The 18501-nt window shown below is 33.9% G+C and overlaps 1 protein-coding gene across 2 annotated transcripts in view; it reads left to right on the top strand.

The window, feature by feature from the left end:
• Window positions 1–18501, top strand: part of LOC107079478 (gamma-aminobutyric acid type A receptor subunit gamma3) — a 195326-nt gene that overhangs the window by 109770 nt on the left and 67055 nt on the right. For both annotated transcript variants that reach the window (XM_015364032.2, XM_015364033.2), the window contains exons 4-5: window positions 8788–9008; window positions 17526–17608. In XM_015364032.2, coding sequence (XP_015219518.2) covers window positions 8788–9008; window positions 17526–17608 — 304 coding nt within the window. The remainder of the gene's footprint in view (window positions 1–8787; window positions 9009–17525; window positions 17609–18501) is intronic.

Here is an 18501-nt window from a genome sequence, read left to right as displayed (position 1 = left end):
CAGGGCTTAAACCCTGGGAATAAGCAGTCTCATAACACTTAATCATGTATCCTTTTGGGGATTCATTAGACTGAGTTCAATTCTATGTCTACATCCCAGTGGAATAAAATTGTGACAACTAATCCCCATGAAAAGGTGTTGAGGAATATTATGGTACACACATGACATACATGTCAAAGTACAAACTGAAAAAACAGAGTCCAGGAGGCATTAGTGGGCTCAATAACAACTATTGTCCAAATGAGCCTTATGTCATTTACCAAAAGTGGAGATGCCCAGGCCTATCTCATCAGAAGGCAGTTCTTTTACTGTGCAGTCAACTCCTTTGGGCTGCTTATGGAACAAATTAATCTTCGAATCTGAAAACCACTCTTTGTGATGTATTGCACAGTATCTTTTAAAAATGTTTTATTTAACTTAACGTTTATACAGATTAAGGGAATACGGTATATGTGATTCTCAAAAAAACATTCTATCTCCAGGCCGTTTGAATAGTATGTATACTATACAGTACATTAGCACAACAGTTTTATTTATTTTCTTGTGAAAATAAATGGAACAAGACAGTCATTATGCTCCCCTTGCATAATTGGTGGGGTCATGGATTTCAAAGGAGAGCCTGGGTCTGATAAATGAATCAGCAGGAACCATACTGTATTTTAGGAAAAGGTTCAGGGAACCATTACCTGTGCATCTGAAAATCTCATTAAAAATAACACACATAATGTTTAGATTCTTTAATCATGCAGAAAGAACCCGGTTCTTTCAATACAATATACCTTTGTGTCATTTTATTTTACAGTATATAGCTGAGATAAACTATCAAACTGAAATAGAGGTCTTTAAGAATATAGTAAGTGTAATAAATCTTAACTGTCATAATGGCTTTCATGTTTTGATTTTACTTTCTTAGATTATTTTTTGCAATGGTGTATAGATATACTGTAATTTGCCATTTCATAAATACTTTATTTAGAAATATCGTGGGTTCAATCCCTATGGTGCTATCTACGAGACGTTTGGACATTTCCTCCCACAGTCTAAACACATGCAGGTGCAGAAGGTTATTTGGCTTCTATGAAATTTGACCCTGGTTTGTGAGTGTTTGTGTCTGTGTGTGCCCTGTGATGGACTGGCATCCCATTCAGGATGTATCCTGCCTTGCGCCCAGTGCTTGCCTGGATAGGCTGAAGCTTCTCTGTGACTCTGTATTGGATAAAGTGGTTAGAAAATGGATGGATGGATAAAAGTGTAACACGTAACTACCACTGGATAGGACTCTTCTCATACTTGATAAGAAGTCAATATATTATTATTTCACTAATGAATAGAAAGTGTAATATGATCAAAATTCAATAGTCATGAAACAATTCTTAACTCTTTTTAACAACATTTTGTTGTTGCAACTCCTTTTAGAAGACAAAACAAATTTCTCACAGTAGATCTTCAGAGAATATACTGTTAACAGTGGTTTCTTTCTGCATCTCCTCATAAAACACCTGTCAATGGCAGGGTTGGGGACTACTTATTGCTTTAGATTTCAGAAATATAATGCATATCACTTTAAAATGATATGGTGAACCCAAGGCTTTAGTCACCACAGTGAACATTGATGAAATTCTGCAATCACTGTATATGTGAACTTTAACTACAGATATCATGGACAATGTCTCCCATCCCCTCTATGACATGCTTGTAGAAATGAAGAGCACGTTCAGCAATAGACTGATCCATCCACGGGGCGACAGGGAGCGCTACAGGAGGTCATTCTTGCCTTCTGCCATAAGACTGTACAACGCATCCACCTTGCGTCTGGGCAGAGGCAACATTGACAGTGACCTGTTTCTGGACTGAGCAGTAAACTGCTACATCTGTTCTTTTTCTTTTTCCAGTTTACAACCGTTTTTGTGCAATATATGCCAGGGACTTGTGCAATACATTTATATTTATATTTATATTGTGCAATACAACTTTTGTGAACTGTTCTGTTCTGGTTTGTTCTTTGTGTGTTCTGGACTGTGAGTAACTCTTCTTAGTGCACTTCTCACTGTACTGATTGTATTGTATGTATTGTATTATTATTATTGTATCATTCGTTACACTGTTGCTGTGTTGTCTGTGTTAAGCTGCTGTTGCACTGCAATCTCCCTCACAGGATCAATAAAGTATCTATCTATACCATAATGTACACTCTTTGTAGAAAACAGTGTAAGAGATAGGGATGATGAATTGCTTGTTACAAAATGCAAAATGATGAAGCTGTCAGAATAATCTATATTTCTCTAAATATGTTGTGTTTTGTCTTATACGCTATATACAAAATTTCTATACAGGAATACAGAGCATAGGGCTTACGCTAAGGTCAGCCACCACAACTATATAATTTAGCTTAAGTTTCTACAAGTATTACATAATTGAATTTCCAAGCCAAATCACAAATACAGTAATAGTTTGGCCTAATGCTAAGGAAATATGAGATATTAGAAAATATAAACTAAATAGCAAAGTGTAGGTTTTAAGATCCTCTATGGTTGAGAAGCTTATATATTTAACTGTTCAGTATAATTTAATTCAATTATATATGCTAAAAAAGGTGAAAAGGTTGAATATGCCACAGCCAGTGAAATGTTTCAAGACATACTGTAACAGCTGAGAATGCTATACTGTATGTGTCATAAGAAGTGAAACATTAAGTGAAGGTTTTCTTGTTTGAGTTGCACAAAATCCTGTGATCATCTTATGTTCTAGTTTTGTAGACTGATAAGGTAATTTCTTTTGTTCAAATGATAAACTTTTGTGCTATCTGGACTGTTAAATTTGAAGATGGTAAAAACATGCCTGTTCATGTATTCCTACGTATATTATGTTGAGCACCTATATATTTATGGATCTATTTTCTGGTGACTATTCTTGTCTAGAAGTCAGTTCTGCATAATACAAGATTACACTCTTTTAGCATACTGTATATACAGTATAAAATGTGCATAAAGCATCCATACCCAGCTTGGTTAATTAGTGATAAACTGTTGCAGAGAGCAGTTTGTTTGTCATGGACTATTTGGCCTAAAGGGATTTATATCTTTACACAGAAGCAATCCATGCAACATATAATCCATGCAAAATTGCCATTAAGTGTACTGTACTAGATCTGTCCTGAGACCCTTTAATACACCTGTACATAGTGAGTACAGTATGTTAAACATATTTAACAGCGTGTAATAAGGAATTGAACTTTTGCAAAATGTTGACATTCAATGAAAGTTCTTTTTTTCATTGTAATTTTCCACTTAGAGGATGCCTTCTGTCACTCATAAAAATCTGTGTTGATTACTGAAAGTAAGAATCTGAAACATATGTTCAAGCATATTGTAGGATTTGTATAATAAGCCAGCCAGATGAGGTAGTATGAATTCCTGAATTCGTGTAAACCATTCATTTCAGACCCCTGTTTTCAATCCAGTTCCTGAACTTAAAAAAAAAACAGCTCAGGAAAAAGTGGTTGTGTTCGCATTGGGTTGTGTGTCAGTTTCTCAAGAGGAAACAGGATTATGGCAGTGAAAAAAATATTTATTGTCTGATTAATTCCAAAATGTGTTGTGATATTTTCATTTTCTAATCATTAGTTAAAAAAGGCAATTTACTTCATTAATATTGCATTAAAAAAGTTTGATAGAACCTGAAATACAAGGTTTGTTGCCGATTGATTACCTTATTGTGAAACTTCTCAATCAAATAAAATCTAATATAAATTTTGAGGGTATTTGACAGAACTATACCTCTGAACAATCATGTTCAAGTGAGTCAAAGTAAACATTTAATGGCTGGCTTTGATACCCGCTGGCTAAGTTATTTAATTGTTTTTTTTTGCATAAGAAAGTCACATTTATCTCTGTCTGCAGACAGATATATTGAGGGGCAACTTCAACCAGTTCACTGCAATGTGTACGATAAGCTGTTTAAATTAATTAAGTGATGCAATAGAGAATTAAAGTTTTCTGCATTATGCTTGCATACCACTTGCAGCTCTGGGCATTACACTTTCAAATTACATCTAATGTGCTCTGAGTATGGTCAGCAATTTTAATTTTTTACTATGGACATTTACCTGTAACTCTAAATTGCGCTGTAACACAAGCTGTTTCCAATGATGAATAATCCCTTCCCCTGTGAAAATTAGGGTTAGAAAAAAACAATCAAATATATGCTATTAACTAAGGAATAGCCAAAAGATAAAAGTAGTTAGAAAAATAAGTAAAGTTATTATTTCTTATGATTTATTACTCATTAAAAATAAAGGTGAAGCAAAAATGAATCTCATAGACAGCATTTAGAGTTTGGTAGAAAATGAATTTTGCATTCAGAAGTTCTTGTGGACTATGTGTAAAACTATTGTTACTATTAATATTTTTTTCTTTAAATAGAACAAAAGAAAATTTGACGACAAAGGCATGCCAATCTGCCCATCTTGTTCATTTTGTTTTTAGCAATTAGTTGATCGGAGCATTTCATGGGGCCCAAAAACACCATTTGTATGTTCTGATAAATTGTGATTATGCTTGTTTAAAGCAATAATAAGCATCAAATCCACTTACAATAAACACACCCTTTAAGTGCTCAATATTTTGTTATCCTGTATTGTATATGTGAAGAATAAAACAAATGCTATTTTCAATGATGAAATATTTTTTTAATTGAATGTATTTTAACTCATTTACGCTTTAGTAAATCATGTTCATTTAAAGATGTGATACAAAAAGCCTGTTCAATAAATTGGACTGTCAGGTTTTATTATGCTCTCATTGGTGCAAAGCATTATGACATTTTTTTCAGAGATCCTCATTTCACTGTCAAAATGTTTAGGTTTCTCTGACATCTAATTTATGATTCATAATACTACTTTATTTGCATTCATGTTACAATTTTCAGGAACTAAAGATATAAATCCAAGTGGCTGGTAAGCAGATCTTTCAGTCTTGTAATATTTTTGGAAGCATAGAAGATAACCGCTTCTTCACCTTCAGCCATCAAGCTGCTTTTGTTTCAGTACAGACTGCTTTCAAGTTTCAGTCAGACTCTGTCTGGTTCTTTCATTTCTCTAAGTTAGTGAGAATTCTTTATTATGGATAAGGTATAGAACCGTCAAGCAGGAATAAGAAGAGAAAAACACTTAAGCCCCAACAGCACCATGATCACTAAACGACTGACTGTGATGCAGGGACGACCAATGGAAAGCCAGGTTGAAGTTAGACAGCCAGAAGCTTGGGCACCTTGAGATGACACTAGTAACTGTGAAGCTGCCATGATTCAATGGCACTGAGAAGTGTAAGCTCTTCAGAAGATGAATGTGTTTAAGGAACAGAAAATGATTTATCTGACTATGCTCATCACGGGGGTTGCCTAGCAAATATATCTTTACTTTTAAAGACCAGGGCACCTTTGAGAAGCTGATTTAGACACTCATATAATTCTACGGGGATCTAAGGTTCAGAGTGCAGGGAGTTTAAGCCTGATAAGACAGTTATATTAAAAGGCCCACAAGCCCTGCATAGACTTCTTGGCCCAGATACAAGAATGAAATAAATCTGGCTTCAGTTCATGAAAGTTCAATGAGAAGGAGACCTAACAAAGTACTTTTGCTTAAAGAGTCTACAATACTGGGAGTTTCACAATGCATAGCACAAAAGAGGTTGCATTCCTGCAACAGGATGCTTTGTGCTAATTATTGTGTGTGTGTTATAAAATGTTTTTGTAGTTTCTCTAGCTATGAATTTGAGAAGCTTCCAAGACTCTCCATCTGTCTTATAATGTTCTTCTGAACTACTCTTCTTGAAGAAGCAATCAAGTCAAGTCTTGTTTCTTCCTACAAATATTTCATTTAAAGAGAGTGAGTCTGTAGTAGTCTTGCTAGGAATAAACTTTGCAATTGAAGTTATATCCAACCTTTACAATGGCAATTCTGCTGTAATAACATGTTTCAGACTTCATTCACTTTAAGTCTTAGGCTTAGGAAGATCTGATGCAAAAGCAACCATTTTCCCTAGTGACCTACTAAGATTCTTACTCACAAATCAATGTAATTGAAACAATAGACCCAATTCAGTCTTCCTTCTTCAATACAAGGGTTTATCACCTTATTTTAAAGCCTGCTTGACTAAATTGTTTTCTTATTTTGTGGTCATGTAGCAGATTCCACCAAGGCTTTGTCCTTAAAAAAAATGAAGAAAAAAAACATTTGAGTACATGGCTCATGTACATTCTTGCTATTGAAAGAAATTATTGTGAAATAAATTAGAAATCAATTGTGAAATTATTTTTACTTTTAGAAACAATAGCCAGAGATTCAAAGAGATCAAACTATAAAAGCCTCCTGACTTATCATTAGTTTATGGTAATGAAGCAAAATAAAATAAAGGCTCCAGATGGTACTGTACATTTAAAAAAACAGTCAAGAAATATCATTCTATTGTGTCTTTCGCAGAGTTGTAAGAACAGATAAAGGAGTGATACTGTACATGTTTAAATATTGTCGGCTGAGAATATTGAGGATGGAGAGGATGGAGAATCATGCAAAATAAGAGTGATTATTTGTTGCTGTCTCTATTTAGGTGTGTGTTTACCATGCTATAAGAGCTATCACATGTGTCAGATGGAATAAGCATGGAGTTTTTCCCACTGGACATTCACCTCTGGGGCATTTCATCTTTATGGGAAGCAATAATGAAAGCAGAAGAAAAATAAGAGCAAATAACATACATATACAGAGAGATGTAACACATTATTGGTTCTAATATTAAATAGCTACATTTTGAATGCCTCTCAGTATATGTTATCTACTATATGTAGGCATTTTAAAAACACATTCAGAAAATTATTGATTCCGAGAGTCCTATTTATTTAAACATCGATGCAGATCCATTTTGTTTTTACCTTGCTGGTGCATTCAGTTTGGATTTATATTTGATAGTGTCCCAAGTGGTAATGCAGGCTTTTTTATAGAAAAAAAATGTGTACAAAAAGATTTTGTTTACAAAATCTTAATCTGTGGTAAGCAGACATTTTGACAACAAAGGGAAACTGTACAGTAAACATAACTCAAGTAGGTAGCTGCTTTGTTCGGCTGTGGAGCCTTCTTCGAGCAACCCAAAGATGGCTGCACAGCCGAAACATTGTGTTTCCTTTCTTATCTTTTAAGCATGGAGTAAGCCTTCACTTGTTCCTTTGCAGTAAATGTAACTACGACAAACTGTATGACATTAACTTGATTTTCATTGATTTTCAAATCTAAACACGTAGGATAATGGACAGACAAATATTTGAATTAACAATATCTACAGAATGACCTACTGTAAAAGGTTCTTGTGCAGATTTCTCTGAATGTGCCCAAAATAATTATTTGCACTTATAAATCATGAGGTTAGATGTAAATTTCAAATTAAGCTCTGGTTTTGTGGTAAAATATGCTTGTTTTTGTAATTGCTTTTTCTGAGGTTTGATATGATCATGACTTAAATACAGGCACTCCAAGTATCCTACTTTTCATACTTACCTTGGAAGTAAAGTGTATAAAGCTCCACAATGTTCTATATTTAGTTACAAATATATAGTGTAGACTGTATTATGCCTTCCCTGCCTACCAGAGAGTGAAAATGAGTCAATATTTTAGTTCACCCCAGCAAAATTAAATAATTCTAAGATTTTTAGTTTAAAAAATCTAAGTGTAACTTAATGCATTTTACATGATAAGCATTTAGTCACTGGTACTGTATATCTAGGAATGGCATTACCTTTACACAGGCTTAGAAAAGAAAGTAAAACAAGTGGGTTATCAGATGTGCAGTAAGGCCTGATAAGAAACTACTGTATGTGCAATTCCCTGAATCACACATGGAAATGTTAATTTCCTGTTTAAATAAAAAAATAAGAGTCATTTTCATGTTTTCCACCTGGATGTACATCATTGAGTTGTATGAGAAATAAAATAATTGTACTGTATGCAATAGATATGATTGCTTAGGGATACAGTATGTTGATATCAGTTTCTGCAAATAAAAAGCTAGAGAAATAGACATTGATAATCCAACATTGGGAAGGAGGTACCTTGACTTTGTCAGTAGTAACATTAAACTTGTAAGTTTAGTTACGACTATCGTTAAAAGCAGCGATGTTTAAAATTGAAAGCTAGCACCAAGTCGCACTGTATGTAGTTAAAAATTGCATTTAGCACTGCATAAAATAAATGTGATTGTATCAAAATGTAGGGATGCATAAATGTGTAACAGGAAACCATTATGTGTATCCATGTGCTACTACTGTAAACACAGACGAATTGTCGAAGTTTGACCTTCAGCTCAAGAATATGTATCTGTTGGAGGAAGAATCTTGTGTATCTAATATAAACTTACAGTATGTACTGTACAGTATCTGCATTAGCGGAAGCCACAGTTTTTCTAATTTATCATGCTGACGGTTTTTACATTATAAAATGTATTCTTATTATTATCTTATGTCTGCTTTGGATTTAATTTAATTTTGGCACCAAAAACCTCACTAAGTTACAATCTAGTATTAAAAATAATGCAAAACATTATTCTTTGCTCAATTATGGGTAAATTATATTGTAATTACCTGTACAAGCATTATTAGATGCTAAGAAAATATTAGATGTATGCAATGTATTTCAGAAACATTGTAGCAAGTATTGCTAGTTTAGCTGCTACAATTTGTAGACATTGTTAACAATTGCTGAGTATATGGAATATTACAAATGTCTCATTTTTATTGTTACAGGAATACCAAATTGACATCTTTTTTGCTCAGACGTGGACCGATAGCCGACTTAGATTCAACAGTACAATGAAAATATTGACTTTGAACAGCAATATGGTTGGCCTTATCTGGATACCAGACACCATCTTCAGAAATTCCAAAACTGCAGACGCCCATTGGATTACAACACCCAATCAGCTCCTCAGAATATGGAATGATGGGAAAATTTTGTACACGTTGAGGTAAAACAACTCTGCAAACTAAATGAAAGCTTCACACTTTACCTTTATAGTGGTAAACAGAGAAACATTTTTAAGGGGATGTGGAAGAGGTTGCTCAAATTAGGGCTAGAAGGTTGATGGTTCAAATCCCGCGGCCGGCAGAGGACTCCTACCCTGTGCTCTGACCCCAAGCTTCTCTCTGTCTGTGCATCTCATGGAGAGCAAGCTGGGGTATGTGAAAAAGACAAATTCCTAATGCAAGAAAATGTACTGTATATGGACAATAAAGTGATCTTATAATTACAATAAAATCTACCAAAGGCAGAATTTTATTATCTCAGAAATTAGGTTTGAGAAAGTTAACAAGAGCTTGATGTGGAAAAATTACAGCTGTTGAGAAGCAAGCAAGAACAAGCCTTTTGGTATTAGCAGGGGAAGAGAATTCAAATTAAGATAGGACAGCAGTTAATCCCCACCTAAGGTAGCAAGGGGGGAGCTTTAAAAAAATATTAAATTAAATCTTGTGCTTGGTATGTGCTCGACATTGAAATCAAAATATTAGGCCTATTTATATTTAGAATGATATTTTACTTATTAATAAAAATAACAACTGCAATAATAATATTAAAATGAGATTATTGTTTTTCTTTTGAAATACGTTCAATACTTCGTCTACCAATATAATCATGATAAATCACTGTAGAAAATTATATTATATTTATATATAAAATTATGATATATTGTTAGTGGGTTCCTAACAGGGATTCTCTGAAAAGGAAAACAAAAGCAAATATATTTCCACGTCAAGTGTCACCATTTATTCATGTCATTGATTGTTGAAACCATATTGAAATTAATTTAGAGATGTAAAGCGGTTCTGCTTTGGATTTGAATGTGCATTCACATGGTGAATGGTGCAAACGTGCACTCATTCCTCTGTATCTACAGATTGAAATGCCAGGGAATTGTTGGAAAAGCTAGTGAATTGTAATTTTTTCTTTTTTTTTTCCTTTGCTGCAATAATTGTTGTGAATGTTAGCTAAAAGGATAATACATTATAAAAACAAAAGAATTTTGTGATTTTTTGTAATAGCCCTTTCTACTACTATCCACAGTGCTATGTGTTTATAAGGAGAACATGAATGGCTTTAGGCTTATTGAGAATATTTCTGAAATGAAACAGAATTACCATGTTTTTATTTTTTTAATCATTAATGATGGAGTGTTCCAGTGTGAGATCAGGTGTAAAACTTTCTTACCTTCTGAAATCTCATTCTTATTTTCTGTGCACCTCTGCTCAAAGGAAAAAAAAAAACATTTTTCTTTTTAAGAAATAAAGGTCTTTGGAGGGGCATCACAATTTTACAGCAGATTTTTTTCTGCTGTACATCTTATGAAGTGTGAAAAACCAAAAGAGGAAGCCATTAAACATAATAACGGATTACTAGGAGCCTTTAAAACATGGCTTAATGCCATTCTTAAATCAAAGATTTAGAAGCAAAATAGGGTAATGCATGCTAATTGGCCATGAAAAATGCTCTTTTTTCAAGAACAAGGATTTTGTTCTTGATGATTTCTGTATTTTGCTCTTTGTAAAAGCTATGAAAAGGGCATTAAAGATACAATTCTATCACAATTTTTCATTACTGCTGAATGTCATAAAATATCCCTATCATTTCATCTCAGACACCTTGGATGTCAATTTACCATCTATTTGTGTCTCAGATTCAATGTGGCTCTATTACATTATATATCCCTGTGAACTTAACAACTCTGACACAATAGCTCAAACTTCTCCTTTTTATGATTCCTTTTTTTCTAGAAGAGCATAGTCTTCATGACACCTCAACTTATATACATGGTGAACTAATTGAATATGGATGTTTCCCAAATTAGACTAATGTGTTAATTTAATTTGCTTATTTGCATGAGTGGCTGTCAACATACTGTACAAGAGCATCTTTTCCTTATTGGAAACAACTGTACCCAAGGAGTGCCCGATCTCTGGTCATGGACACTGTTCAAACCCTCTCTCACTCTAATACATAATGATATCATCTGTTCATTTAGTAAAACATTTTTCTTTTGTGCTGCACATCCAAGCATCCGTTTTCTAACCACTTCATCCAGTTTAGGGCCATGAGAGAACTGGAGCCTATCCTGACGAGCAACGAGCGCATGGTGTGATACACTCTGGATGCCAGTCTGTTGCAGGGCACACACAGACACAAAAACACAAACTCACACCCAGGCCAATTTTCATAGAAGATATTTAACCTACTGTACCAGTATGTCTCTGGATTGTGGGAGAAAACCCACACAAAAAATACAAATTTCACATACGTAGATAGTGAAGAAAGATATAAGATGTGAAGAAGGGGAGTCCTTTCTGCATGAGGACTGGACTTCTAAGTGACAGACTTAAGAGTTATGGCAGGAAAGGGGGATAACTGATAAGGATTCCAGAGGCCAGCTAGGAAACCACCCCAGGGAAGGAAATCTAACACTGACAATTAAGAGTGACCAGTCTGTGAACTGGCCGAACATCGTGACCTCCCCCCATTACCATGGTAACGAGCTACGTCAGAAGCGGCAGAAAAGGGCTATATAAACTGGAAGTTTTGTACCGGTACTTCGAACAATACTTCGGTTTTATTATTACTTGCATGCAATAAAACTCATCTGTTTAAACTTCATCTTAGAATCCAGATCTATTTGTCTGTTACAACAATAGCAACACATGTCCAGAATTGATCCCAGGATCCCAGTGATGTGAGGCAGGAACGCTAACCACTGCATCAGTGCCACCCAGTGTTGCACATTATCCCATTTAATTTGCCTATTATATTAAATATAATATTACTATAATTTTACTATATCCAGTAAATGTGTTATAGCTGCATTAAATCCTTTTAATTTACAATAAAATATGCACAAGTGACACACACCATGATGTCTTATAGTGTTCTTCTGTTATACCATTAATATTCTTTCTTATTTGCTTTTGTGTGCCAAAGTACTATTCTTTTATAGAATTTTATTAAGTATTAAACCCATCTTTTGAAGATTCATCAGTTCTAAATTATCTCAGCATTACCATTGTAGCTCTAGGCCTCCTGTTTACAGCTGAAAGAAATAGCACAATTTACTTCATGGTTACTCTGTGCTTGATACTATCATCTTCAGACTTAATTAGATGATACAGTAAGTTATTTTTCTAAAGTCTTTGAATAATGTAACTTTTACAAGATTTACACAGGAATACAAAATAAAAGTTCTAATTTTATATTTGCTGTTTTTTCACATCTGTTAGATCTATTTATCTTATTGTTTTTAACACTCACAATCTGCATATTTTCTTGACCATCACACACAACTAAAGTACCATGACCGACTTTCAAAGCTTCTTTGCTTTAGAGCTAAATTCCTGCATTCTGAATGTTGTTGTAACACGAACATCAAGAAAGAGTTGGGAGTGTGGAAAAAGAAAATCAAATCAATTGTTTCATATGAAGCTGATAAAATAAGCAAACTTTGATCTGAATATTTAGATATGAGATACTCACATGCAGGTGTGTATGACATACAGTATTAATACAGTATATTAATCAGAGTTCTCTTATTGGGAGTTTAAGATTTCTTTTTAAGGTCAAAATAGGAAACTACGGTGGTATGTCTTCTTTTTACAGCAAGTTCTGAAGATTTAATGTTAAGATTTTTATGACATAATTATTTATAGTTTATTTTATTTTAATTTCTCTAAATATAATCAATATTAAAAAGGTATGCACCATAATCTCCAAACAGTAAAAAAAATCAAATATTTTCGATCAGGATTTTCCTAGCTTCTGTGAAGTTGAACACTGAAATTAATTACACTAAAACAGAAAACTACAGTACATACAGATGCAGCCATTCAAAATGCGCATTACAGTAAGCTGGAATTGCATGGTTTGTGCTAACATAAGTGACATAGTAAAATAAATAAAGCAGAGTTTCCACTGATGGATTATAGTAAATTATATTTGTATCATTAAAATAGAGATCAGAGAGTCTAGAGTCAGAGATCTAGAAAAGTATGTTCTAAAATGCTATAATGTTTTCTGTCTTTTGGATGAGATGTTATTTTGAGATGTGTTACACATTGTGGATGTGTGGCACTTTTTGTAACATACTGTAGATCTACAGTATCTGTACTGTAGGAAGACAGGGTACCAGCTTCAAAACATCATGGGGTAGTTTGTTCAATACTCTCACAAACACAAGATACTCTCACAACAACAAATTTAGGTATTTAGAAAAATCCCTTGTTTTTTTATTGGATTATATGCAATATATATATATATTCATTATATTTAAATAGCCAGTCAAGGATAGTACATAAAGCTAACATACTGTATCATGTTCTAATATTTAATTAGAACAGTTAGTTTTGTTTTAAATTATATGAATGGTTCATATAGCTAACAATTTATAGAATTTAACAGTGTACTTTTCTTGTTACTACAGAATACAGTATTACTGGCCTTTAGAGACAGCGAGAGATGCACTGTCTTCTTGTACAGCCCTTTATCAGTATTTTTCCAAACGTATGTCACACCCATATCATCGTACTGTATGTTTTCATGGCTTGAAAATAGCAATGACTGTCTGACACATGGTATTGATGGAAGCCATAAGTGCACATTTCTAATCCTTGAGGGCGGACTTTCTTTAAATTATTAATATCTGAGGACCTTTGAAGAGTGTTAAAATTGTCCAGATAAGCTAATGATTTGCCTGATTCTTTAAGAGCAAAAGTGAAATGAAAACCTATGACATAGAGATATTTTGTGTAGTATAACTAGAATTGCTTTTGTTTTGGATAACTATCAATTAGTCCTTTAACTAAGGTCTGTTTACTGTTTCTTTTTACTTGTGCTTATCTTGTATTTTGGTGGCAGAAAATGTCTGGTACACGTCAGAATATAGTGTTTGGCACAGCAAAGGCAAACTTCGAAAGGTTCCTGTTTGAGAGTAACAATGCTATACAATATAAGGTCTTGGTGCTGTTGTCTATGATTATAACACAGGAAAAAAGATTTAGATAAAGACCACAAGTGTTAGAATACAGTATATACAGTACTTTGGCACCAAAAGTGTTTAATGTAAGGGAATAATTGACACCCTCTTTCCTTATTCACTTGAATGAATATGTTTTATTATGCAAAGGAACAAGTAATAGGTTTATTCCATGCTGAAAAAAAGAAGAAAGAGAACACAACGTTTCGGCCGTGGAGCCTTCTTCAGGTGTGCTCCACGGCCGAAACGTTGTGTTCTCTTTCTTCTTTTTTCTTTTTTCTTCTTTCTTCTTTTTTTCAGCATGGAATAAACCTATTACTTGTTCCTTTGCAGCCTACGCATGCTGACGCAGCTACCCACCTGAACTATGTTTTATTATGTCAAATCTGAAGCAGTTATCACGTTGTGATAGACTAGACCTTCCATTAACAGTAAACCACACTTTCACCACAATGACACAATCACCACAAAATGTTTTTTATTTAGAATATTATATTTTTGTGTATTTCTCAGTGTTTCGTGCAAGATTGTGTACAGTGAAAGAGGTATGATACACAGTTAAACTCATGCATACAGTATGCAGTATGATTGTTTATAGTGTACTGTACATAAACAAGAACAAAACATCTAGTAATCACTTATTTTTCTTGTCTTCCAACCTATTTGAACTTCAAACTGAAGGAATTCTGAATGGAATAATCATTATCTTGTGTTGAGTTATGATGGTGGTAAACTATTCATCATATGCCCCCTCAAGTGTCTGCACTTTAAAGGTTTTGGGCCAGTGCATTGCCTTGGTTTAAGAGCACAAACTACTGTTATTACAGCATACATCAACTTGAAGTCAAAAGAGCTTCACTTCACTTTGGTTTCATTTTTTAAATATTGTTTGCCTTTATAATGTATTATTTTTATAAATTTCCACACTTTAATACAAGTCATTGCTACCGTGTGCTGGTTGCATCAGTAATCTTAAATTTTTGTTGTTTACATATAAGGTTTGTATGTGTTATATATAATGTTATTTTACAGTGTAACAGGAAATTAAACTTCCTAGCTAAAGAAACCCACCACTAAGCAGTTGTTGTAGTTTTCAATTTAGCTCGTGGCACTAATACATGAACTAAGAATCTACTTTTCCCACTGTCCAACACATTCACTCATCTAATCAGAGTGACACACCACTGGATTAATGTGTGATGTACTGTATAGCATGTGGGAAGAAACGTTTTCTTACATCATCATTTGTCTCCTTTTAGTTTAATTTTGAGTTACCAATGTTTCCTTTTAGTTTAATTTTGAGGGTTAATGTAGTCACATGACTCTTATATGACTGTATTCCTGCATTCCCAAACCCATGTGCTACCAAATACAAGTACTATACAGTATGGAGCCTTTTTTTACCCAGGATGCTTGCTCCTATAACCCCCATTGAAAGTAATAGTTTCATAAATGTGTTGAAACATAACCCAAATCAGTACAAAAACTGCTTATCATTTCACTGTCCCCTCTCAAAATGATGCCATCAGTTGGCAAAAATCTGTTTGGTATTATATTTCATGGGAGTTATCTTTATCATGCACTGTAAATCAACCCAGAAACAATTATTAAAATTGTTTATTGAGTTTTTATATGTAGACGTGTTTTCTGTTTTAGTGTGTTCTGATAATTGTAGTATCTACTATGAGGTGGGAATTAATCAAGATTCAAATTCAAGACACAAGATCTTTTTAGAAAATCATAGGCAACAAATGTTTTACAAGTATTCTTTTCTGTGTGGGTTTTCTTGGTCACAAATGTAATGAAATATAACAATCAACACAGTTGCTGCATATTTTTCATTATTTTTAAACTGATCAATACAATCCAACATTTTAAATATTCTTTTGGGGTTTCAATTAAGTGATGTGGATTTTTATGATTAGATTTTGGATTTTGTTTTCATAAGTGGTGTTTTGAAGTTTTATTTTTTGCATGCACACATGACCTCAACTGACGGCTCACCAGGGTGCAGCAGCACAGTATTTGGGAAGTTTAAGTCTTTACTGCACCACCTGGCAGTATTACAGCATAGTGCAGTCCTGCATTTGACAATTAGGGAAAAATAAGAATGAGGTGCTGCACATCAGATCTGTACACTGCAGTACCTCTTCCAGCATACCTCTGGACACCTCACACATTCTTGATGGCTACATCTGTAGCACCCCAGGAATGGAGCCTAAGGCCCCAGCACTGTGAGGCAGCAATGCTAAACACTGTGGTATAGTACTGTGCCTCCCTGTCAACCAATATCATAATGGGAGCTTTATGCTTAAAGGACATGAACAGAACAGAATGTGTAGTTAATTTACTGTGTCTCTTTAAACAAATGTGGGTGTACTCTGGAAATTGTACCAATTTAGATAATTTGTCTTACTGTACCCACTACTACAAAATATTCCCTTGGCAACAAGAACAAAACGTCTGTAACTAAGACAAAGGGAAAAACTGAGGATAAGAAAAAACTTAGTTTAAGCTAGAGCCATTATTGGTTTTAATTTTTGTAGTGTGATCACAGTACTGAGATATTATTTTTAAAGCATTAGAGCATGATCCCTACCTTCAAAGGCACAGTTTATTATTAAGACTGTTTAGTCTATTTTAAAGCTCTTATTTTCGGGGTGGTCTTCAGCTACAATACAAAGTGCATTACTTGAAAGTTTTACCTCTATCTAGCAAACCTTCTGTTACTTAAGTATGGAAAGATCTACTTCTAAACAGAGGTGGCAGCATTCTGTATGAGAAACGTCATATAAAACAATTATTAATTGACAAGAAGAGACAAAAACAAAGAGTTATCTTTCAGACAGTGCAGTTTCATAGGAAGCAACAGGCTATATTTATTATGGCGGTTCATTTCTTTGGTGCAAGACCCTATTTGCAAAACAAACCTCATAATTCTACATCTCCCTTGCATACAATGCAATGATGCAATATTGTTTTCAGTCTAAATATAGTGATATTTCTATGTAAATTATTTATACACATTTTTAATAATAAATTGACACCATACAGTAAATTTACCAGAGTTACATTTGTGTCCATCTATATAGCTGGGCATATTATCACAGTCATTAGCAAATCTGGAATGTGGTTTTCCTCACCTTCAAATTCAAGTGACTATTTGCTCAGCAATCTATTTGCACATTGTAGCATTGTCTGAAATAGTTATTAACCTGAAATTCTGAACGCCAAAAGAATACAAGGGGGTATATATATGGATAAGCAATTCTAAGGACCTGGCAGTGCAGAAGAATGAATACAGTTTGTTCCTATCAGTTATACTTCATAGACTTCATTTAGGAAGTATTGGATTTATTTATTTTTTTCAGCAAGTACAAAATTAGTGATATTATCAAGTAAAGAACATACTATTATACATACATATTATTTCCGGAAGACCAGGAATAAATGTTTTTTTTTTTCCCTGTTTAACAGGCTCACCATAAATGCAGAATGTCAGCTTCAACTTCATAACTTTCCAATGGATGAACATTCTTGCCCACTTATATTCTCCAGCTGTAAGTATTACTTTAGCATACAGGAAATTGAATGATGACTAAATATTTTAATGTTCAGTCCGTTTAAAATTTTCTCATTTCTAATTTGCTAATTGTAGTTAAATGTATACCTTGTTTACATTTACTTAAATGATTTCTGTTTTAACAAGATCCAAATCTCTGAACATTTATAACATACAGTAAGCACTATATAACAATGTTAAGCTTTTTTAAGTATGCTAAATGACTTCCATTTTTTTAATCATAATTTAATACCATTCTGTAATAAATCAGCGGGTGACTTCAACTGTGCACATACTGTAAGTTTACATTTCAGTTGGCTTTTATTGCAGCATGATGCATTTTTGTTTATTTTGGGCTAGAAATTCCTGTTTTAATCTGATGTACTGCATTAGAGATGATTTTCCAGAGCGCCGATGCTTTAAGTTATTATCTGGCAAATAATATGATATTTAAACCATCACTGTCTTTAGGTACTGAAGCAATACACAGCCTTTGCGAATGCCTGCACAGAACAGGACAGGGGAGTGCTAAGCCACAGAGTGTGACATCAGCAACAGGCTACTGACAATTGAATTGCTTTCGTTTTTTGTTTCTGTATTGAGTTGAAAATTATAGACATACAGTAAATGTTTAGTGTTAAATCTCATCCTGAAACAAAAACCCCAGCTTTCATTCACCAGTCACTTAGTGGTAATCAGTCTTTGATTTTGAGGGCAGTCTAGCTGTGCACTAATGACTGAAGCATTTCCCTGTCCTACCTGCGAACTGAGGCTGAAGTTCTAGTGCTCTAGTAATAGGTGGTCGAATAGGAGAAAATGACATCTACTAACTCACCACTATTAGGTACATGCAGGATTAAACTATACTGCACAAACAATTATCAACAAGAA

Source organism: Lepisosteus oculatus, chromosome 15 (assembly GCF_040954835.1).
Source record: "Lepisosteus oculatus isolate fLepOcu1 chromosome 15, fLepOcu1.hap2, whole genome shotgun sequence".
NCBI classification, from domain to species: domain Eukaryota; kingdom Metazoa; phylum Chordata; class Actinopteri; order Semionotiformes; family Lepisosteidae; genus Lepisosteus; species Lepisosteus oculatus.
The sequence above is the reverse complement of the archived record's forward strand: the minus strand, read 5'-3'. Positions and strand labels throughout refer to the sequence as shown.